This window comes from Phocoena sinus, chromosome 4 (genome assembly GCF_008692025.1).
Source record: "Phocoena sinus isolate mPhoSin1 chromosome 4, mPhoSin1.pri, whole genome shotgun sequence".
Classification (NCBI taxonomy): domain Eukaryota; kingdom Metazoa; phylum Chordata; class Mammalia; order Artiodactyla; family Phocoenidae; genus Phocoena; species Phocoena sinus.
In genome coordinates, this window is record NC_045766.1 from 141,818,906 (window position 1) to 141,842,740 (window position 23,835).

At 48.5% G+C, this 23,835-nt stretch overlaps 1 protein-coding gene across 1 annotated transcript; it reads left to right on the forward strand.

Annotated features, from left to right (window-relative positions):
- On the forward strand, nucleotides 1-21,761 carry LOC116752723 (interferon-induced GTP-binding protein Mx1-like). Its single transcript, XM_032629459.1, is given in 16 exon segments — nucleotides 1-507; nucleotides 3,982-4,037; nucleotides 5,092-5,203; nucleotides 9,548-9,739; nucleotides 10,938-11,003; nucleotides 11,006-11,078; nucleotides 11,827-11,981; nucleotides 12,630-12,766; nucleotides 14,750-14,961; nucleotides 17,749-17,803; nucleotides 17,805-17,823; nucleotides 18,170-18,233; nucleotides 18,236-18,291; nucleotides 18,694-18,835; nucleotides 21,047-21,122; nucleotides 21,192-21,761. Coding segments are annotated over 16 exon segments (2,100 nt in total). The 3' UTR covers nucleotides 21,370-21,761.
- Nucleotides 21,762-23,835: the final 2,074 nt, after the last annotated feature.

Consider the following 23,835-nt stretch of genomic DNA (forward strand, 5'->3'; position numbering starts at 1 on the left):
ATGTTCCCAGTGAACCACGGCAGGGTTTTAAGACACCGTTATCAAGTATCTGTTCAGAAGACCAGAGCTTTAAGGCACCGGCTAAGTTCAAAGCTGCGTTCAGCTTTGGATGACGACTGTCAGAGCAGCGGTTCTCAAACCGTGCCGGAACCATCAGAAGGGCCGGATAAAGCTCAGGTAGCTGGGTCCTGCGCCCGAGAGTTTCTGATGCAGCGGGTCTGGGTGGGCGCCGAGAATCCGCATTTCCCGCAAGCTCCCAGGCATGCTGCTGGTGCGGGGACACACCTGGGGGGCCTCGAGGAGGCTGCAGCTGGGGGCGCGGGGCGCACGGGCCGCCGGAGGCGCTGGTGCGCCACGCATTCGGTTTCGTTTCTAATCCCGCAGCCCTGGGAACGTGAGGGTTTCGTTTCCCCGCGGCCGGGGGCGGGCGGGGAGCGAGGGGCGGCGCTCGCGCTGCTTAAAGCCGAAGAGCGGCGGGCGCCTGGCGCCGGTCACTGCACGGGGACGGTAAGTGTCGCGCTCCTGGGTCTGGGCACCCTCCGCCGGCCAGAGGCCTCGGGGCATTTGGGCGGCTGGCTGGGAGTTGAGCGTTCCGGGGTGCGGGTATCGCGCAAGCTAGTAGTAGTAAAAACGATCATGATTATTAGTGATATTGACATGATAACGAATATGATGATGACGATAGTAATAGTAATGGCGATGCTGGCTGGGCTGAGAGCACTGCTGATTCTACTTTCCTACCGACACGCTGCTGAGGCTCCTGGGTGATGCATCAAAAACAGTCCTCCACCCCCCAAACTGGCGGCTTTTCTGCCTGAGAAGGTGGGCACGTGGAGGGGATGGGGTCAAAGAGGGTCTCCGAGGGAGCCGGTTAAGAGGGGCGCACTGCAAAAATTTCACATCCACTGCTGCGTGACCTCCGAGCGCACCCCAAACGGCTGACCAAGCTTCATATATCAGTTTATCTTTCCTGCTAAGGAGTGCAAACCAGACAAGTCAGCTGCCCGGGGGGTTCCTTGGAAGCGCATGGACCAGGGGTCTTCACCAATCCTTCTGAATAGAGGGAGGTTGGAGCGGAGGGTCGCTGGGAGGTTTTGCGTGCCGGAGCCGCCCTGTAGGAAGCAAGGGCTGGCCCGAGAGATGGGGCATGCGCAGAAGTGCCCTGCGCGGAGGACCCTTAACCCAGGGGATGGAGAGTTGCCCAGGGTCCGCCTTCCCCGTAGCTTGTGCAGCCGGGTGCGACCGCGTGGAGCCGGCACACTTAGTCTTCAGGATGGAGGCAGGTAGGACAGCCCTGGGGGCTGACGGGAAACCCAGGCGCTGCTGAGACCTGCGCCGCAGCCCTCCTCACCCTGACCCCACTGCGGGTGACCGCAGAGCTGCGCGTGTGGGATCCTCGGAATCATTCAGTCCAATTTTAAATCAAGTTTTTGTCGGAAGTAAGGTCAAGTGATGTCAACCCTTCCCCCCACCTCCCCCTCAGCTGTGAAGTCCCCAGGAGACTCCTAAAATGTTCATGTCATCTTTCTACTTTAGAACAGAGCTGCTGGCCAGGAAGTTCCCCACCGGCCTGTGGACGTGCCCTCCCCCCGCCCCCCCCCCACCCAGGTCCTTCACTTCTCTTCCGCCCACCTCCCGATACTCAGCTCATCTTGATTTGATAGAGAGCCTTAGGTCTAAAATACAAGATTTTAACCAAAGATTTTAACCTTTTAACCAAATTACTGAGTCTGCGCCGTTTCTGCTCGCCCTGGGAGAGGCCAGTAAATTGGGAGATGAGGTGTTGGGCGTAAGGAATAAGGACTTTATTCGGAAAGCTGGGAGTCCGAGAAGACGGACGACCAATGACCTAGAGAACCCTCTTCCCGGGGTCTGGATACTAGTTTCTTTCGTACAACAAAGAGCGGGGAGGTGAAGAGGTAAAGCAGAAAGGCCTTAAATTGTTGCAAATATCTCTGGATTTCAGCCTGACTGGAGGAGGGGGTGTGCTAATTTCTTCTTTCCTGCAGCCATACACAGGTGGGCTGGGTCAGAGTGTTTCCTGTGAGCTGAAAAGGTATTTTCGTTTTACATTCAGGCTTGGGGGCCATGACGTTTACTTTAAGCTACAGGCGACATCTCTTTAATGATTAACTTGTAGCAAAAGGAATAGAATATAAAGGTTAAAAGTAAAAGAAACAGATCTAATATGGAGTCAGATTTGTTCTTCCCTATTACAATCATAAACAATGTAAATGTCAGTGAGTTTCTGGAAGACAAAACACTTTGATGAGAAAAAGCAAATCTAAGTCCTGAGAGGGTTAGCTGGACTGAATTATTTGGGCAGTTTGCAGACACTGAATCCGGTGTTTTCTTGAATTTGCTTGGTAGGTGGCCCTTATTTAGGGCTTAGGGGAGCCAATCCTCCCTCACATCCCTGCTCCTCTCTGCAGACTGGGCTGAGGAAGCTTTCCCACAAGGACAGAGCTCCCCTGGGCAGCCCTTTGATCCCCTCCCCGCCCTCCACTGCAGGGATTCTCCAGTGACACTGGGGAATGGCATCTGGGTCTGGGAGATCTTAAGGGGGAGGGGGTGGTACAGCCAGCCAGCCGCCCCCATGGACAGGGTGAACCTGAGTGGACAGACAGAATGGAAAGAACCCACAGCACCTGGGCAGTTTCTCCCCATCCCTCCCTTCCCCAACCTTTGGAGTGAGAGAAGAGCCTGGTGCAGTAACCCCACTACTGACCAGTGTGGGTGTGCAGGACTGGGGAGCTGGGAGCTGGAAAGGAGGGAGATTCCCAGTGCTGTGCCCGCCTCGAAGCTCTCTGCCATCTTGTCTGCAGACACAGGGTAGGGGTTAGACGTTTCATGAGCAGTTCGGGGCTGAGGGCTAAGCGTCACAGGGCTTGACTCTAGCATGGCCAGAGTGGGTGAATGCGTTCAGCTCAGTTTGACAAGTGCAGCCGGATGCTGAATGTAATGAATAAGTAAAACTGGTTTTTATTACTGAGATGGCTTTGCTCCTGAGATCCAAACTGATTTTCAAAGATGATCCAAGATAGGTACAAATAATTAAGATATACAGACAAAAGTCACAAGATTTTGCTTTCAGGGAATGTCTTTTTTTTTGCGGTACGCGGGCCTCTCACTGTTGTGGCCTCTCCCGTTGCGGAGCACAGGCTCCGGACGCGCCCGCTCAGTGGCCATGGCTCACGGGCCCAGCCGCTCCGCGGCATGTGGGATCCTCCCGGACCGGGGCACGAACCCCTGTCCCCTGCATCGGCAGGCGGACTCTCAACCACTGCGCCACCAGGGAAGCCCTCAGGGAATGTCATTTGATGAAACAAACAGAGGAAGGGAATTTGTTCACAAAGAACCCACGGTCATGGGGTGCTAGCCCTGGGGACTAATGATGCCACCTGACTGGGTTCAGTAAGGTCAACTGAAGTTGTAGTCTCTCACATGGGGCCCCAGCTCCAGCCCGGGACCCCCTGGGCACACGAAGTCTTTCCAAAGGCAGGGGGGTGGGTGGTGGTTAGGGAAGAAATTTCCAGATTGCCAGATTCCATAAGTACTCCTTAAAATTGGTCACCTTTCAAAACTGCTTTTCTCTCACTATACAATGAACAGAATGTATCCCTCTCCCCCCAGTACACTTTTTTTTTTAGCAACCTTGCCCTTTCAACTGCACTGGTATGGACCCAAAATCATATAGGCCTTGGGGTAGGGTCCCTTGAGAAGAAGCAAGAGCATAACAAAAAAAAAAAAAAGTGTTGATTCAGGCCGTACCTTGACAGCAAGGCTCCGTGCCTTATCCATCTACCTTAGAGCTTAAATATTTAAGGCTTACAAAAAGGACTTAGGGAACTGTGAATCTCTTTCAAAGCTCATCCCCCCCTTCATCTGCACCATTCTCAGCAATGGGGAAGAAACTTGGTGAGTGCTATCATTTATTTGCCCGGGTTTTGGTCTAATTTGTATGTTTTGCCTGATTTCTAGGAGGTGTCGGAGAACAGCTCTGAATTTCTGCCGACGGGTCAACGTTACATTGTCAAGTAAAAGGAGGGTATATTGGAGGTAAGTAAGGGCTTTATATTTTTTATAACATTTATTTCAAGTCATAGGAGAAATATTTTCATTTACTTTTATCTAAGATTATTAGATGTGTACATTTTAATATTTAGAGACTTATGGTCCCAGAAAAAAATTTTAATGAATTTCAGATATATGCATGTGTATTTTCTGGGTGCAGACAAGTATGATAAGGTGGCCAATTAAATGCTTTCAAAAATAAAATGAATGACTTTAAGATCCACTTAGGTGGGGGAAATGGAACAAAAATCTGAAGTCGGGGATCAAAAGGAACAGAGTAAAAGACTTGGAGTCATTTTTTTTTTTTTTTTTTTGCTGCGTTGGGTCTTCGTTTCTGTGCGAGGGCTTTCTCTGGTTGCGGCGAGCAGGGGCAATTCTTCATCGCGGTGCGCAGGCCTCTCACTGTCACGGCCTCTCCTGTTGCGGAGCACAGGCTCCAGATGCGCAGGCTCAGTAGTTGTGGCTCATGGGCCCAGTTGCTCCACGGCATGTGGGATCTTCCCAGACCAGGGCTCAAATCCGTGTCCGCTGCATTGGCAGGCAGATTCTCAACCACTGCGCCACCCGGGAAGCCCTGGAGTTCATATTTTATAAAACACAGGTTTGGTGTTAAATTATCATAATATTTAGAACCCCTCATCTACACTGGAAAGAATTTTATAGTAATTTTACTTTTAAATGTAAACTTAAAGATACATCAGAAATTTCATCCTTTGCCACTATTTAAATTTATGGTGAAAAAAATTTTTGATGTTCAACCTACAATCATGATGGGAAATACAGAGTTTAAAAAAAATCTTTGGAGATCCGGAAGCATATCCTTGAAGACCACTGAGCTAGTTTGGAGCATCTGTCCTCATTTGACACTTGGTTCCTTGGAGTTGTCCCGTCATTTCTTTCTGAGCTCCCACTGTGTCCCAGTGTGTCTCATGATGGGTTTGGTTCCATGATTGAATGTACCCAGCTTCTGAATTGTGTTAATCCTGACCTACTTGGTTTTAAGCTGACCTGATAAAGGAAGAAGGTGGTTCATTCTGACTTGAAAATCAAAGAACCCGATTCACCTTCTACATCCAGTCATCTGTTACTAAATGGAAAAGATGATCTGGTGGGGAAAAATGAGGAAACGGTAAGTTGATGCCTGAAAACCACTCTCCGTGTGGACATGAGCTGTGTCCACTTGCGGGCTGCCCACTGATGCAGTGATGCCATTGCTGCCCGGAGGTGCCCGCTTCCACATCTCTCTGAGGGCAGGACGTGGTTACAAAGACTCTACTCATTCTGTTTGGCCCCTTCTTGCAGCCAAATGCAGACAGTGTTTTGCCTTAGCTGATGCTGGTTGGGGTGCAATTTTGGTCTGGAAAACCAGGCGAGATGCTGATGGGCTAGCGTAGGAATTGGCCCCAGGCACTGGGCCCGAGGAGCCCTGTGTTATCACATGCACACATCACGGTTCAGTCTCGAGTTCAAACCTCTGAGGTGTCACTGTGACACCACCTCACGGTGAAGCCATGTGGTGTCTTTTCTCCTAGAATCGAGACCTATTTCTGGTGGGAACCAGACTTGGCTTCTGGAATCAACTCAACCTGAATTTGATTCCGGTGCTGACACTGGCAGCTGTGTGACCTTGGGTGGTTATTCCTGCCTTTAGAAGCCCGATTTTCCATCTGTAAAGTCGGAATAATAATAGTATTTACCTTGTGTGGCTGTTGAGAAGAGGTGGAGGCCGGGCACTTAGGAAGAGCTCTGTTTATGGCTGTCACATGTTTTAACACAATGGATCTTCAGCGTCTTTCCAGTTGGCTCCATTTTCATAATCAATGTTTAACAACGTTTTAAACAATACTACAGACTACATTGGAGGACATAGAAAAATAAGAAGGTCCACCCATCTTTCCACCACCCTAATATAACTGTCGTCTCTCTCCTGGCTGTAACTGGCAGGGTAGAGGGCAGGAGGGGCTCCCAATGCTCAGACCCGTGTGTTCGCATGTAGCTTCGCCTTTTTCGGCCAGGCTGAATAGGGGGTGTCTTATGACCCAGCAATTCCACTTCTAGGTGTAGACCTTGGTTCTTAGAGTGTGGTCCCCAGAGAAGCAGCATCAACATCCCTGGGGAAGTTTGACGTGGAAGTGATCACACTCACATATCCTTCCCCCAGACCTAGTGAACTGGAAATTTCAGGGACAGAGCCTACTATCTGTGTTCTAACAGACCCTCCAAGTGATTCTTCTTTGTACTGAAGTTTGAGAAGCGTTTTTCCACGTTCATATAGCATTCTTTCTAAGCAAAACCAGAAGCAACACAAGTGCCCATGAGTAGTGGGATGCATACATAGATTGTGGTGTGCTCATGCAGTAGGATTCCATACAGCAGTGAAAAGGAATGAGCTAGAGTTCCAGGTATCAAGATGGCTGAGTCTAGGAAACAATGGTGCGGGAGTCCCCTGGTGGTCCAGTGGTTAGGGCTTGGCACTTACACTGTCGTGGCCCGGGTGCAACCCTGGTTGTGGAACTGAGATCCTGCAAGCTGAACGGCATGGCCCAAAAAAACAAAACTAAAAATAAATAAACAATGGTGAACCCTAGAATCAGGTCACAGAAGAAATATACTACATGATCCCATTTATATAAAGGTCCGCAACAGGCAACCGTAAGCCACGTATTGTTCAGGGAAAGGTGCACGGGCGGTAAGACTGTAATGATGAGGTAAGGACATTGTTATCACAAACCTGAGAACAGAAGAACCTTCTGGGGCTGAAGTGGTTTTAGGAGGAAGGTGCCTGGGGAGGGGTAGATTGAGTGTCTTAAGTACAGGGAATATGTGTTTTCTTAACCCAGGTGGTTGGTACATGCATTTTGACTAATTAGTATTCATGTTTTATAAACTCTCATGAATGGGCGGTATAAAGAACCGAAAACAGAAAGAACCCATAAGGAGGGCTAAGACTGAGGCCGCTGATGAGAGTAAAGGTACAGCCAGGTGTGTGCACAGCCACCATGAGTCTTTCTGTGGGGAATCATGCTCCGAACCTTTCTGAAGTGTTGTTATAGAGAAAAATTGCTCAGGACACTTGTTTAAAAATGGCAAGGAAGATTTTATTCAAGACTATTGCAATAGGGGAGAGAGATTGCACTCGATGTGGATACAAGGACAAGTGGGGATTTATAGCCAGCGGGCAGGGTGGAGGACAGGAGGAAGAATTACCTAGAGGAGCTAGGTTAGGATCAAGGGAGGTGAGGAAGGAACTGACCGGCTGTCAAAGCTGAGGAGATTCTGGATGAACTGGCTTAGCACGATTCTTTGATAAGTCTGGACTCAGTAGGTGAAGGAGAGGCCTAGAGGAGAAGGGGGCTCAAAGGAACCTCGTTAAAGTTTGGCCAAGGGCATCCCTGTCAGTGTGTGTACCCCCTTCTCTGCTGAATTTTGTCAACATTTCCCACGTAGGAAATGTTGCTCTCAGGCATTCTGTAAAGCAGTGGTTCTCATCTGGGGACAGTTTTACCCTTTGGAACACCTGGCAATGTCTGAAGACATCTTGGTTGTCACAACTCAAAGTGACTAGTGAATAGAGACCAGGGATGCTGCTACACCTCCTACAATGCACAGGACAACCCAACCACAAAGGCTCATCTGGTCCAAACTATGAATACCTTCTCACGATGCTATAAAACAACTATTCCAGTAAAATTTAATTATATTATAAAGCATACACAAAAATAGGAATTAGAAAAAGGTAAAAGGTAAAATGATTTTTTCTTATTTTCTTCGCCACTGGGGTTGTTGGTTTTCTTGTTGTTGAGGTTTGAGCGTTCTTTATATATATATATCCTGGGTACAAGTCCTTTGTCAGATATAAGCTTTGCAAACATTGTGCCTTGTCTTTTCATTCTTTTAACAGTCTCTTTTAAAGATTAGATGTTTTAAATTTTGATGAAGTCCAATTTATGTGTTGGTTCTTTTATGGATTGTACTTTTGGGGCCATATCTAAGAAATCCTTGCCTAATGCATAGTCACAAAGATTTTCTCCTGTGTTTTCTTCTAGAAGTTCTATAGTTTTAGAGTTTGCATTTGGGTCTGTGTTCCACTGTGAGTTAATTTTTGTACATGGTGTTAAACATAGATTCAAGGTCATTTTTTTGCATATAGATGTTTAGTTATCCCAGTACCATTTGTTGAAAAGGCTACCTTTTTTCCACTGCATTCCCCTTGTACTTCGGTCAAAAAACAGTTGTTCACAAATGTATTGGTTTATTTCTAGACTATGTATTCTGTTCAATTCTCTTTCTCCATTTTTGCACCAGTATCACATTGTTTTGGTTACTACAGCTTTATAGTAATTATGGAAATCAGGGAATGGTAGCCCTCCAACTCTGTTCTTTTTCAAAGTCATTTGACTATTTTAGGAGTATTTAGACTATTTAGATTTTCTGTGATTGTTAATGTAATTGGGCCTGGAAAGATCATTTTGCTATTTGTTTTCTATTTGCCTTGTTTTTCATCTCCTCTTTCCTCTTTTCCTGCCTTCTTTTGAATTAATCAAGTTTTTTTATGATTCTGTTTTATCTCCTCTGTTGGCTTATTAAATGAAACTGTTTTAAAGAATATATTATATGTCCTTAACTTATCAAGTTTACCTTCAAGTGCTAATATACTACTTCATGTATAAGAACGTTATACAATAGTATGTGTCCATTTCTCCCCTCCCAGCCTTCATGCTATTTTATCATGATTTTTAATTTTATCAATATTTTAAACCCCACAATACATTGTTATTTCTGTTCAAATAGTCAAATGTCTTTTAAAGATAATTAAGTAATAAAAAAGCATAGTGGTCACCATTTCTGGGGTAAATTCCTTGGTGTGGATTAAGAGGTCCATCCAATATAATCTTCCTTTGGCTTGAAGGACATCCTAAACATCTCCTGTAGTGCAGGTCTGCTGGTGATGAATTATTCACTTCTGTACATCCGAAAAAGTCCTTATTCCCTTTCATTATTTTAAAAGGTATGTTTGCTGGGTAGAGAATTCTGGGTTGATGGTTTTTCTCAGCACTTTAAAAAGGTTGCTCCACTGTCTACTCACTTGTATAGCTTCTAGTGAGAAATGTGCTGTAAATCTCGTATTCGTTCTTCTGTACTTGTGTTATTTTCCGGCTGCTTTAAACATTTTGTCATTATCACTGGTTTTTAGCAACTTGACTATAACATGCCTTGATGTAGTTTACTTTATGTTTCCTTTGCTCAGGTTTCATTGAGCTTTTTGGATCTTCGGGCTAATAGTTTTCACCAAACTTGGGAAAAATTTAGCTTTTATTTCTTCAAGTATTTATTTCTGTTTTGCCCCCACTGTCTTTTGGGGCAATCTCCAATCTCCAATCACCTGTATATATTAGGTCGATTGACGTTGTCCATCTTTGATGGCATGTGACCTGCAGGCTGTGATAGAGGTCTCCCACTCTACCTCTTCCAGGGGTCTGAGAACAACCTGTACAACCAGTACGAGGAGAAGGTGCGGCCCTGCATTGACCTCATTGACTCCCTGCAGGCCCTGGGCGTGGAGCAGGGCCTGGCCCTGCCCGCCATCGCTGTCACTGGGGACCAGAGCTCGGGCAAGAGCTCCGTGCTGGAGGCTCTGTCGGGGTTCGCCCTTCCCAGAGGCAGCGATAAGCTCTGCTGGGCCAGCCTCCTGCAAGCCACAAGGCATCCCGGGGACCAGTGGTTTAAGGGGAGGTCTCTGGGAAGGCCCCCAGGAGGGCAGCTCCCACAGGCCCTGGACAGCCACACAAGCACTTGCCCTGTGTGTGAATCAGCTCAGGCTGCAGTAACAGAGGACCTCAGCCTAGGAGCTTAAACAACAGAAATTTACTTCTCGCAGTTCTGGAGTCTGGAAGCCCGAGATCAAGGTGTCAGCAGGGTTGGTTTCTCCTGAGGCCTGTGTCCTCGGCTTACACATGACCCTCTTCTCCTTGTGTCATCACGTGGCCTTTTCTCTATGTGCACCCATGTCTAGGATCTCTTCCTCTTTTTAGAAGGATGCCAGACATGTTGTTTAGGGCCCCACTCTTAAGACCTCATTTAATGTTAATTACCTCTTTAAAGATATACCCTATCTCCAAGTATAGTCACATTGGGCATTAGGGGCTTCAACATATGAGTCTGACAGGGTGGCGGGGGGAGGAGACCCAATTCATAACATGCTCTCATCACATGTTTAGTGTGGATGGTCCATAACCTACACTTGCGGAAGGTCTGAGTAAATGCATGTGGGTCCTCAGCCCTGAACACTGTGCACGTGGGTGTCCTTCTTGAGCCCCTTCCCAAGAGGTGACCCTCCATCTGGGAGGTGAAGATTGGTGCTCTGCTAAGTGGTGCTTTTTGAGCCAAGGATCAGTGAGGGCTCCAGGGAAGAAGGCACACCTGAGCTGGGTCTTGAAATACGGGTCAGATGTGAAGGCGGGTGGAATTTGGAAGAAGTTTACAGTAAGGGGACTGTGGTGAGGTGGCCTGGCGGGGGCAGTCCCCCTTCCTGATAGGAGTGGGGTGTGTGCACTGGGGGACGATGGAGGACATTTGCAGAAGTTTGGGGCTCCCCACTGTAGTTTGCCACCTGGGCTGATGGAAAACACTGGAGTGAAGAAGGGGGTCTAAAGAAGTGGCTTTCAAGCCAAACACCCCCTGAGACATACAGTCAAGATGCACATTCGTGAGTCACCCCAGATAGAATGTGTCGGAGTGTCAGAGGGTGAGACCAGAAAGTCTACAGTTTTAACAGTCTCCCCAGATGATTATATAGAAATTTGAGAACACCACATAGGACCTGTTAGGAGCAGAGTATAGAACTGATGGATAATGACCTCCTAGGTATTGTTACAAGATGTCCTCTGGTGCTGAAACTGAAAACACGAGTGAATGAAGACGAGCAGAAAGAGGCAAAGTCAGTTTCCAGGACAAGGAGACTGAGATTTCAAATGCTTCGCAGGTGGAAAAGGAAATCAGTGAAGGTAAGTGTCCCATGTTTGTTTGTCATTGCCTATTTGGCTATCTGGTCAACCGGGCGAAGTGGGTGGGGTCTGCCTGTCACCATTCCCACTCTCCCCTTTCTGGGCCCGTCCTGGTCCCCCGGGAACCCTCCCTTCCCTACATCCGGCCCCCAGCTTTCTTGTATTTTCTCTTCTTTTACTCTCATTAAGACCAGTGCTTTGGACAGAATCTGACCTCAGTAGTTGATTGTTTAGTATGTAAGTACGTACCTGAGTGTAGTGTGAATTTTGAAGCTTGTCTCCAAATATGGAGTATTGGTCCCTTATTCAAGGGCTTCCCCATCCCACAGATCTGATGGAAGAGGTATACGGGTATGAGACCAGGGAACCCCTTCACCTATTAACCTGGTAAAAAGGCATTCCAAAATGCTGACTGGGGCATCACTGAACCCTACTCAGAAATGGGGGTCCTTTTTCTCCAAGAGTGGGGTGCATGTCCTTGCATAACCCTGGTTTAGGCTAATTTATGGCAGGGCTCGGTAAATGCAGACCACAGAGATTACATCATCAATGTGAGACATCTGAAAAGAGAAACTTAACGCTTGGACTTATGAATGCACTCTCAGAATGGAACTCGTTCGTATGTAGGGGACTCACTGCATGGCTCATCCATGAATCACAGTGGGTGGAAGTTGCTTTCAGAGGATTCGCAGTAATGTGATATTCCATTCCTAAGCTCTATTCTGTTTTTTTCCTTCCTCTTCTCTAGCCCAGGTTGCCATTGCTGGGAAAGGCATGGGAATCAGTCATGAGCTGATTAATCTGGAAGTCACCTCCCCTCATGTCCCAGATCTGACCCTGATAGGCCTTCCCGGCATCACCAGGATCGCTGTGGGCAATCAGCCAGCCAACACTGAATATCAGGTGAAATGTCAGGTTCCATCCTGGCCCAGGCCTTGCGGGGGTGGGGCTGCATTAGAGCATCAGTGAGTCCAGGACTGAGCTTGAAGAGTGGGTATTAGGAGGTTGGGAATTTGGAGAGTGTGATGGTCGAAATCTACTCCACCAAGTTGGATGGAAGCTTCTGTGGAAAAAGGCAAACAGGCAAAGTTGGAGGTGCGTTTTATTTGTGGTTTATGTGGCGACTCATTTTGGTCATAGTTACATTTTGTGCCATATCTAAAGCAGCACGTATTAGGAAGGGGTTTTATGTGGGAAGCATAAGAGAGCATTAGAAGCAAGTCTAATGATATTCCTATATCAGTGAATCTCACTCTGTGGATTAAAGATTTAGGGAATAGTCAAGCAATTCTTTTGGCATCTTGTTTTTCATTGTGACTGTCAGATTTGAGGTCTTAGGAGATAGTTAAAGAGTTAAGACCTCACAGTTTTCCCTGTTTGAGGCACAGAGAACTTAGTTCCTCTGACTTGGGAAGTGCCACCAGGCTTGTGTTGTGGGCTCGTTTCTCCATAGTTGCTTCTTTGGAGAAATACCTCTAGGACCTGGAGGTTCTGAAGCAAGTACAAGGTCAGGACCTGTCTCATCTTTCATACCCTCTCATTTTCTTACAGATCAAGTCTCTCATCAGGAAGTACATCCTTAAGCAGGAGACCATCAACTTGGTGGTAGTCCCCGCTAATGTGGACATCACCACCATGGAGGCACTGTGCATGGCTCAGGAGGTGGACCTCCAAGGACAGGACCATAGGTAAGAAGATGAAAGAATCTAAAAATAGTAGGTAGCTTGATAGTGGAAAAGCATCCCTTGAATCCAGTGGGTGCTTCCTGGCACACATACAAGTTGAGAACCTTTTGAGAACACATTGAGGCCAGATGAAATGGGCTACATTTGACTCTTGTTGGTTGTGTGTTGGCTTCTAATCCTTGTCTCCCTGCTTATAAGAGGCATGGTGGGTTCAGGAGGTGAGGCAAAATCAGAAAGCAGTTATGTCAGTTGACAGTGCATTTGAAGTAGAACAACCCACGTGTCCCAGACAGATGAATGGATACGCAAAATGTGTTGTATCAATACAATGGAATAGTATTCAACCTTAAAAAGGAAGGATAGGGCTTCCCTGGTGGCGCAGTGGTTGAGAGTCCGCCTGCCGATGCAGGGAACACGGGTTCGTGTCCCGGTCCGGGAAGATCCCACATGCCGCGGAGCAGCTGGGCCCGTGAGCCATGGCCGCTGAGCCTGCGCGTCCGGAGCCTGTGCTCCGCAACGGGAGAGGCCACAACAGTGAGAGGCCCGCGTACCACAAAAAAAAAAAGGAAGGATATTCGGACACCTGCTACAATGTGGATGGATCTTGAAGACATTATGCTTAATGACATAAGCCAGGGCAAAAGGACAAATACTGTGTGATCCCACTTATATGAGGGATCTATAGTGGTCAAGTTCATAGAGACAGGAAGTCAAACGGGGGGAAAGGGGGAAAGAAGAGTGGGTGTTCCGTGGTGACAGAGTCTCAGCTTGGGAGGAGTAAAAGGTTTTGGAGCTGGTTAGGGATCAAGGTTGCCCAACAACATGGAAGTGCTTTATGCCCCTGAACTGTGCACCTAAAAATGGCTAAAATGGTCAATTTTATGTTTTTAAAAATGTGTTTGGCTGTAAATAGCAGAGAACCTGAGTACAGTGGCTGATTTATTTTCACGCCTAACAAGAACTCTGGGGCTTCCCTGGTGGCACAGTGGTCGTGAGTCTGCCTGCCGAGGCAGGGGACACGGGTTCGTGCCCTGGTCTGGGAAGATCCCACATGCCGCCGAGCGGCTGGGCCCGTGAGCCATGGCCGCTGAGCCTGTGCTTCTGGAGCCTGTGCTCCGCAACGGGAGAGGCCACAACAGTGAGAGGCCCATGTACCGAAAAAAATAAAATAAAAAAAATAACCGCTGGGCACACGCTGCTTCCCTCGGGACTGCTGTTCAGTGACGCTGTCAGGACCCAGTCCCTTCCACCTTCTGCTCCACCATCCTTAGCTGCAGGCACTTATTCTTTGCTTGTCCTGCTGCCTGTCGTGCCTGGGATGGGAATCTCTGGGCCAGGGCAGCAGCTCCCAGTGGGCACGGTAAACCTCAGGGTTAGTCCTGGGCTGGCTTCACTGGACAGTCCCACAGGGCCCCGCACCCGGAAGGGTCCACACCTGGTGTGATGCTCTGATGCTGCCATCTTGCAATACTCAACGTTTGAACAAGGGGCTCTGCATTTCCATTTTGTAATGGGCCGCGCAAGTGATGTAACTGGTCCTGGCTGGACCAGTGTTCCTCCAAGTGTGAGCCAGGCCCCACCTGCACCAGAAATAATCGGAGAATTTTTAGAAATGCAAGTCCCTCGATCCCCCCAAACCTCCTGAATCAGAATCTCTGGGATGGGGCCTGGGATTCTGCATTTTAAGACCTACCTTAAGGTGTTTCAGAGGCACAGGGAAGTTTGAGAGTGAACTCCTCCGCTGGACAGAAAGAACACAAAAGGGCCATTACACTCTACTGTCTCTTTGGTGTGAGAGCTGAGATCTGGGTGATGTGAGCTTGGGGAGAACACAGGGGCTGAGCCTCACACCTTCACTCCGCAAGCCCTATTGTGTGCCCTCAAGCAGGGTGGGAGGAAACCAGGGGCCAGGGGACCTGCTTTCCCAGGGGCAGGAGCTGTCCTTACTTTTCGCTCTGCGAAGCTGTGAGCATTCCCTAACCAAAGTCTCTGGGTCGCAGGAATCTTGACGAAGCCCGATCTGGTGGACAAAAGCACCGAAGATAAGGTAGTGGACGTGGTGAGAAACCTTGTCTTCCACCTGAAGAAGGGCTACATGATCATCAAGTGCTGGGGGCAGCAGGACATCCAGCACCAGCTGAGCCTGACCAAGGCCCTACAGAAGGAGCAGGACTTCTTTGGGAACCACGCCCATTTCAGGTAGGCGGGTGGTGTTTTCCGAGTGTGAACCAAAATTAAGGACCTCTGTCCTCACGGGGGAAAATGGATGCTGTCTGAAATCAGATTTTGAGAGTGTCCATGTGTGTTCGTTCCTTGACAATGACCACGGAATTTGCCTGGAAGAAAAAAGGAGGAATTCACAAAGTACTGCAAAGAATAAATTTAAAACATCAAAAGAAGGCAGAGATTTTTGCAATAACTGAAATAGTATAGTTCCGGAACCGGAATATAAACATAAGTGAAACAGAAACAAAGTAGAAAACCCAGAAATAAGACTCAGATACATATATTTGGTCTATGATAAATGTGGCAATTCAAATCCCTGAGCTATGTCTGTTGGATCATCCATCAGTGGCATTGAGATAATTGTTTAATATTTGGGAAGAAATTAAATTGTGACCTTACTTAACATGGGATACCCAAATATAATAAATATCAGTTGAAGTTTAAAATTAAGTACAAGAAAGGCACCATAAGTGTCCCAGAAGAAAATAGAGACAGAGAATTTATAATCCCAGCATAAAAGTCTTTCTAACCCTAATGCCAAAAATGACATTTTTTGAAAAGGAAAAGACTGATAATTTGGTTAGATTTGAAACAATGAGAAGATGTAGAGTTGGTGGGAAAGGAGGGGCGTGGACCTTCACCTCTGCTGCTGGGAATGTGTGCTGAGGTCACATGCGAACCGGTCTGCATAGGTGCGTCCCCGAGGTTGAGTTCCAGTTCTAGGAATTCTACCCAGGAAAGTAATCAGAGATGCATCCACTAATGTTGGCTAAAGGATGTTCAGCACAGGTTTGGTTTTTGTTTAAATTTTTATTAGAGTATAGTTGCTTTACGATGTTGTGTTAGTTTCAGGTGTACAGCAAAGTGAATCAGATATACATATATCCACTCTTTTTTAGATTCTTTTCTCATATAGATCATTACAGAGTATTGAGTAGAGCTCCCTGTGCTATACAGTAGCTCCTCATTCGTTATCTGTTTTATACATAGTAATGTGTATATGTCAATCTCAGTCTCCCAGTTCATCCCAACCCCCCCTTCCCCCTTGGTATCCATAAGTTTGTTCTCTACATCTGTGTCTCTATTTCTGCTTTGCAAATAAGTTCATCTGTACCATTTTTCTAGGTTCCACATATAAGCAATGTTATACAATATTTTTTTTTTACAGATTTGTTTTTTGTTTTTTGTGGTACACGGGCCTCTCACTGCCGTGGCCTCTCCCATTGCGGAGCACAGGCTCCGGACGTGCAGGCTCAGTGGCCATGGCTCACGGGCCTTGCCGCTCCGCGGCACGTGGGATCCTCCCGGACCGGGACACGAACCCACGTCCCCTGCATGGGCAGGCGGACTCTCAACCACTGCACCACCAGGGAAGCCCACAGATTTGTTTTTAATTGTGAAAATTTGGAATCTAGATGTTGAAAATATGGGATTTATATAAATGAAGCAGAATAAGAGATCACAGCACTGGCAACCATTAGACTGCTGTGCAATGAGATGCCAATGAAAAGGAGCTTATAAGATGTGGAGAAAAAAAGTGACAGAGTCACTGAGATCCCTTGTGTGCACACATGTGTATGCAGGTGGAGACCCATGTCCTTCATAAACTTTATCACATTTGATGCTCCCAGAAGCCTGCAGAGACATATAATTCAGAGGAGGTACTTGTACACCTGTGCTCATAGCAGCATTATTCACCATATCTAAAACATGGAAGCAACCTGAGTGTCCACTGATAGATGAATGGGATAAACAAAATGTGGTCCATCCATACAGTGGAATCGCATTCGGGCTTAGAAAGGAAGGAAATTCTAGCACATGTTGTAACACGGATGAACCTTGAGGACGTTATGCTCAGTGAAATAAGCCAGTCAGAAAAAGACAAACACTGTATGATCCCACTTGTACGAGGCCCCTAGAAGAGTCACATTCATAGAGACAGGGCCTGGGGGGAGGGGGAGGGGGAGACGTTTAATGAGGACAGAGTCTCATTTGGGGAAGATGGGATAATTCTGGAGGTGGATGGTGGTGATGGACACACAGCAACGTAATTGTACTTAATGCCACTGAATGTGGGCTTACAAACGACCGAAATGGTGAATTTTATGTTATGTATATTTTACCACAATTTTAAAAATTGACAGGTGTGGAAACTGAAACTTAGGTATGAGTGTACTCTTGCAAAGAGGTGTGTGGACTCATGTTTCCTGGCCGCCCTTCATCCTAAAAAGTCCCTTAAAATATAGAAAATCATGTAATAGCTCACCCTGCAAACACATATTTGGAAAGAGTGAGAGAAGGGCTTGGCTTCCTTCCTCCAACCAGCCCATGGTTTAAGTTCTCCTCTTGGGGAAGGGTGGGTCCCCCAGTTCAGGGTTCATCCGTAACCCTGTGTCAGTATATTTTCACGAAGGTCGATACTGATGTGCATTACGTATATAGAAGGGTATGTGCATGTTATGAAAACGTATCTAGAGGTGACTGTATATTTTTATAAAGACCATTTCTGTAGTCAGATGTCATGAGACACAATATATCAGCTGGCAGGGATCATTCTATACCATTTTTGAAATACCTAACGTAACTGAAATTCAGTCAACTCTATGCGATCCAATTCTGAACATTGGTTGGGGACCAGATGCAGGACATTCCATCCAGTGGGAAGTAACTGGATTTGCCTTGGCTTTCCCTAGCAGCAGAGAGCCGACTTGCATTTTCTGGCTAGACCCAGATGGGCATGTACGTTGTCTTCTCTCACGGGGATCTTCTGGAGGAAGGAAGGGCCACGGCTCCGTGCCTGGCCGAGAGACTGACCACTCATCATGCACACCTGTGTAAGTACTTGCAAAGCCGTCCAGTCTCTGAATAGGATCCTGCAGACACAAAGCTTAACCATGTCGGCTAACAAACGTCAGCGCACGTGGACCTCCTGTGCACCTCGTTAAGATGCCGGCTCAGATTCAGGGGGTCTGGATGTGGCCCGGGATTCTTCCAGGTGGTGTGGATGTTGCCTGTCAGAGGACCACACGTTGAGTGGGATGCTCATAAACTATCCACTTGGCCTAATTACAAATTAGCATCTTATGAGCACTGGACTAGCTCTTCCTTTCCCGTCATCGCCAAACTTGACTCGTTCCCTCATCATATTTACGTCTTTCCATTGTTTTCTAGTTTCCTCAGAAATCTCTGCCCCTGCTAGAAAATCAGATAAAGGAGAGTCACCAGAGAATAACAGAGGAGCTACAGAGTATGGCTCAGATATCCCGGAAGACGCAAGTGGGAAGATGTTCTCTCTGACAGATGTGAGTGTTGCCAGGGGCACCAAGCTGGAGAGTCACACATCACTGTCTACAAAGGGATCGTGCGTGGGCCTTGTGCACGTCTCTCTTCACTCCCCTAAAGCTGATCCGGACTCCTTCTGGCCACTTAGCACCAGAAGGGGGCTGGGGTTGGAGGATGGTGGTCAGGGAGTGGCAGACCATCCATTCATAGCATCGGCTCTTCCTCAAGCGCGCTCACCTGAGAGCCCCGGGCAGTTGAGGGGAGTTTGGGGTTGTCTGCTGCCAAAGCCTCTTCTCTCCTGTCCTCCCACCCGGGAGGCAGCAGAGAAGGGCTCGCCCACCCTCTGCATGCGTGCGACCGCCAAACTACTTTGCTTGTATTTGGAATATCTCCGCTGATACATACATTTTTCTTCTTGGCAGAAAATTGATGCATTTAATAAAGAGATCACTAATATAATAGAAGGGGAAGAATTCGTGGGAGAGTATGACTCTCGGCTGTTTAACAAAATGCGAACCGAGTTCTACAGATGGAGTATTGTGGTTGCAAACAGTTTCCGGAAAGGTGAGTCCAAGGCACCATGGGAAACCCTGTAAGTCAAGCTGAGTCCAGGGCCGGGGGGCTGGGTGATGCAGTTGGTGAAGGACGCCCAGAGTGAGGAGTTAGTGGCGTGAAAGCCACATGTGCTGTTTCAGATCCCTGAACTCTGGCCAACAAGCATCTAGTACTGATTTCAGAGGACACCTAGAGAGAAAATACAGATTCATTGGCCCATATCAGTCATGACCCTTAGAAGAATCAGCCCTCCCTCAACAGTGAGCAAGTCGACATATCATGTGTGTAACACACTTTTTGTTCCCAACGGTGCTGCCCCTGAAATAACCCAGTTTGATCTTGGTTAACCCACCAAGGCCTTGAAGCCTGACGTGTCTCGTAATGGATCTTATAGTTGCAGTGATGAAAAGAAAATACAACGGAGAGGTCCAGGGGAGCTGATTTTCACTACTCAGAAATTTCCTCTCAGCTACCAAGAGATGGTCTCATGCCAACGTGGCCCTTCTGTGTGATTCTCTGTGTGGCCCACCACCTCAGCTCCCCCACACCCACTTGGTCAGGAAGAACTCTGCACCAGCCCTGCTCACTGGGCTACTGTGCTCACCAGGTAGCTCCCCGGCAGGAAAGGCTTTCACTCTCCTTCCCTGTCTGACCCGTGCTGCTCCCCTCCCCCTATGTGGCTCTGCCTGGCCACCCCTGCTTCTGTTACACGCGGGTCACAGGCTGAACGTTACCCACCTCCTACTTCACCAAAACTAGGGATGATTTGGATGATCTCCAGGACAATGGGAAAATGACTTCTGCAGCCGTGTTCATACCAGACTCTCAAAAGCTGTTTGGGTGTGTGGTTTTGCCAGTCAGACAGACCAGCCCTTCCTTCAAGCTGGTGTCCATTCTCCAACATCAGACATCGGGTTCTTGGCCCCAGCATCCCCCTGGAATGCCTTCATCTGCCTGTCCCTTCTCTCCCGCCCTGCATTGGTGACACTGACGGTCCCATCCCTCGCCTGCTCTCATCCTGGGGCATGGAGCATGTGTTCCAGCTCCAGCTCACTGATTCCCTCCACTCACATACCCTGAGTGCTTGCTCCACTCCTGGCATCTTTCTAAACTTTTGTTTTTAGCTCATGTAATCTTTTCGGCCCTCACATGAGGCCAGGTGCTCATACTATAGAGAAGGGAAGTGAAGCACGGAGAGGTCGCAGAACTTGCTACAGTACCAGTGTATATCAGCTTGTTGAGAGATCAACTCATCTTAGGAAAGAGAAACTTCGCACTAGCAGGTGGGGTGTGGTGACATCACCCAACTCAGGTTCTGCTTCTCAATGCTCAAGAATCCAGTACTGAGAGACAAGTATTGGGTAAAATGAGAGACAGCTTTACTCAGGAAGCCAGCAATCCTGGGGAGAAGGTGGACTCATGGCCCAAAGAACCAATTCCCCATTTTCCAGGTTTTGTTTGGAGATTCTGTAGGGAAAAGAGGAAGGGTTAACATGCTAAAGAGGTGCGTGATGAGCTCGTGGACATTCCTCTGATTGGCTGGTGGTGAGGTCACCAAGAGTCAACATCCTCAACCCTCTGGTTCCAGCCGATCTGGGGCTGCGTGATTGTGGGCAGCATATGACTAGCTTCTTTTACGTGGCGGGGGTCTTAGTATCTGTAAAGCAGCCCAGAGGACATGGCGCAAAATACTGTCTGTAGCCCTTGAGGAGGGACTAAAGGTCCTTGACTTTGTTTAATGGCTAAACTATTATTATTTTGTTTGGCTTGACTATTTTCCTTTGTTGCTGCCTTTTTTCATTTCTCTGATTAAATTTATTCTTTGGATACATTTTCTTTTTTTAGAGACAAAGGGAAAGCAGAGGACATGGGTGGGGTGAGGAGGGGATATTGTCCCAGGACCCCATTGGGTCCTGCTCAGTTAGAGAGAGGGAGAAAGGAAGGTTGAAACGAACTTTCAACGTGCCCAGAACTCAGAGAGCTCCCTTCTGTGGTTTTTGATAGCCCAGCTCCTTTTCTGCTAAATAATTTTAGCTTTGATTTTTAAAAAAAAAAGGTTATAAATCTTTGGGGCAGAGTTTTTGTACTCAGTCTGCCCATTAACCTTTTTAGAGCACGTTTTACCTTCTCGCATCAGAAGTAAGCATTTAGTGATCAGGAGAGGCTGGTGGGAGCCCAGGCTTGGGGTTGGCCCCCGACGTGGTGCCGCCTGGAGCACAGAGGACGAGGGTGCCTTTGAAACCCAGGTGGGGAGCTTTTGCACCCGCCAGGTCTCGTCCGTGCCGGGGGCTCCTCGGTGACGTCAGGGTCTCCTGGCGGCCGCAGCCCCTCACCCTCCTGTGAACTGCCCCTCCCTTCTTGCCAGGAGGTCAGCACCCGCCATCTCCAGCCACACCCCCTTGATGCTCAAGACGTTCGGCCAGCTGCGGAAGGGCATGCTGCAGCTGCTGAAGGAGCGCAGGGACACCAGCGACAGGAGGAAGCTCCTGAGGGAGCCGCTGCAGCGGCTGACCCGGGCTCGGCTCGCCAAGTTCCCCGGCTGAACCCGCCCTCCGCCCCGCCCCGGGGTCTCCAGGGAGCCGGCGACCGACATCTTTCCCTGGCAGCCTCGCGTCATTAGCTGACCATTTCACGGTTGCCCCAGTGGTTAGTAGTCAGACTGTAGCCGTCATCCCTGCTGTTAGTGGATGACGACCTAGTCAGAAGCTGTGATGGGCACGCTGGCTTCAGGCATCAAGTGATTTACATAGACGGTCCAGCCTGCCCTGTGCTCTCTGCATCACTTCATCAGTTACCGACGCCCACACAGAATCCTAAAAGGGTCATTCCGGTTTCTGGCCTTTCACACCCGACGTTTTAGGGGCGTTAGTGCCACGTGTGTGAATGCACATAGAAGCCTATTTCTTTGATTTGTAATAAACTCGTTTCGACCAGACATCTCTCTGACACCTTCTTTATCTGGGGGGAGAAGTCTGACAGTGACAGCAGGCGGGAACGCTTGGAGCAGTCGGTGGGCACTACCGCTTCCCTCGGTGCTGGATCAGGTCACAACGAACAGTTGAACAGAGGAATGTGGTCGGTTATTTATGAGAGGCTGAAGGGAAATGGGGAATACAGTTAAAGAAATGGGACAGAATGTGAAGCAATCAGCATTCGTTGTGTATAACGTGTGCTGATCAAGTGTCCAGTCTGCTTAATCGCTGGCCACCTGGCATGAGGCTGACAGGTAAAAAGCCCACGTCCAGAGAGGTCACTGCCCAGCCAGTGGGGTTTTACAGGCCAATGCAGGTCTGGGGGGCAGAGAAGGTGGACCGTTAACCGTGAATTGGCCAGAAGGAGCACAGCACGGTCCTGAGTGTCCTTGGACTGGGCAGGGCTGGGGGCGCACGCAGACACCCCGCCAGAAAGGGAGTGGCTATCTCAGGAGCTGTCCACTCCCAGGCCCAGTGGGACAACCGCTTGTTGTTGGGGGGAGGGGGGTGAACTAGCTACACTGTCCCCTCCAACCCAGCCCCCACCGCACCCGCACCCCCATCCCAGGGCCCTTCTGACACTCAGGACTCCGTGATCCTCAATGCTTTGGGACAATATGCGAATTCATGTACGAGAGGGGATGCTCTGGACACTTGGAGGCTGGCGCCCCCTCGTGGCTGGACTGAGTAACTGCTCCAATACCAACAAGGGACCAGAATCAGAGGTGTTGGTGTTGCCAAGGGTTCTTCTTTGCTGCCGCTACGGTTCCTAGACTGAGTGGAGGAAGAAAGCTGATAGTACGTGCTCCAGAGAACGGGAATTTCCCCAGGGAGCAAGCCCGCTGGGGACTCACAAGGTACTCATAATCACTTTCCTGTTACCCCGAAAGAACAGGCGTCCAGGAATCCCTCAGGCCTGTTCCGACCAGCCATCGATAGGGGAGAAGTACACTGTCTCTCTTCTCACCTGTTCAGGACTCAGGGAGAGACAGCCCTGGAGTTCACTCTGTGTGATTCCTTCACTCAGAGGGCGGAGAGGCTCAGGCAAAGGGTTGAACTGCCCCCGCCATTCTCCTTCTCACATCTCCCATCTCCACCCATGAGGGGCGGCACCCGGATCAGAACCTGCATCTCCAGGGTCTGCTGCCTGCTCTACAGCATCGGCCTGAAGGTCCATCAACGTGTGCAGAATGTGCTAGAATAGCAGTGATGCCCACTCATGGTCCCTCACTCCAGGCAAGCCTGGGCTTCAGTTGATCCCATAGGATGGGGCTGAGTCTGGAGCAGAGCAAGGAGAGGGGCCAGATCACATTGAACTGACCCAAGTAGGAAGCCTCATTTTTCCAGGTGCTTTACTAAATGCTGTGAGGGGTGGAGTGGGCATAGGAGATGCTGGGCACTTGTCCAAATGACTTGCCGGATGCCTATTTTCTAAGATGCTATGGAACACCTCCCTTTATTTCTCTCCTTCTGGTGCAGAAAGCAAAGATGAAAGCAGCCAGCCAGCCAGAAAAGTCCCCGTAGTCAGTTTTTGTTTGGGAGGAAAGGAATCCAGTCCCAGGGACAAATCATCCGCCAGGTAGTCATAAAAGCAGCAAAAGGGGCACTGACCTTGAATCCACTCACCTTCAGTGGATTCAAATGGATCAGTGGATTTTCAGGGGATTATAAGATCAGGTTCTTTAATCACAGCAACGCCCATGTTTATGGGGTTAATTCATTTAAAATGAGGTAGCTGGTACAACAGTGAATCTTTTAAGTGTCACTTTGGAAGTAGCATAAATCGCGGCCCTTAAAACACTGGGGGCACTGGGAGAAGAGCTCTGGCCTGTGCCACATCACCTTCTCTGTGTCCGAAGCAGCAAAAGATTTGACTTCAACCAGGGGTGTGTGTGCGTGGCTCTTTACAAAGTCAGGTTCCAGGGTGAAGCCTTGGTCATAAGGAAAAAGTCTCTGAAATCAGAGCCAGGTCAGGGAAACCACAGGAGAACCACAGAGAAGGAGCTGAGAACAGACCAGGGACCCGAGTTCAAAGTA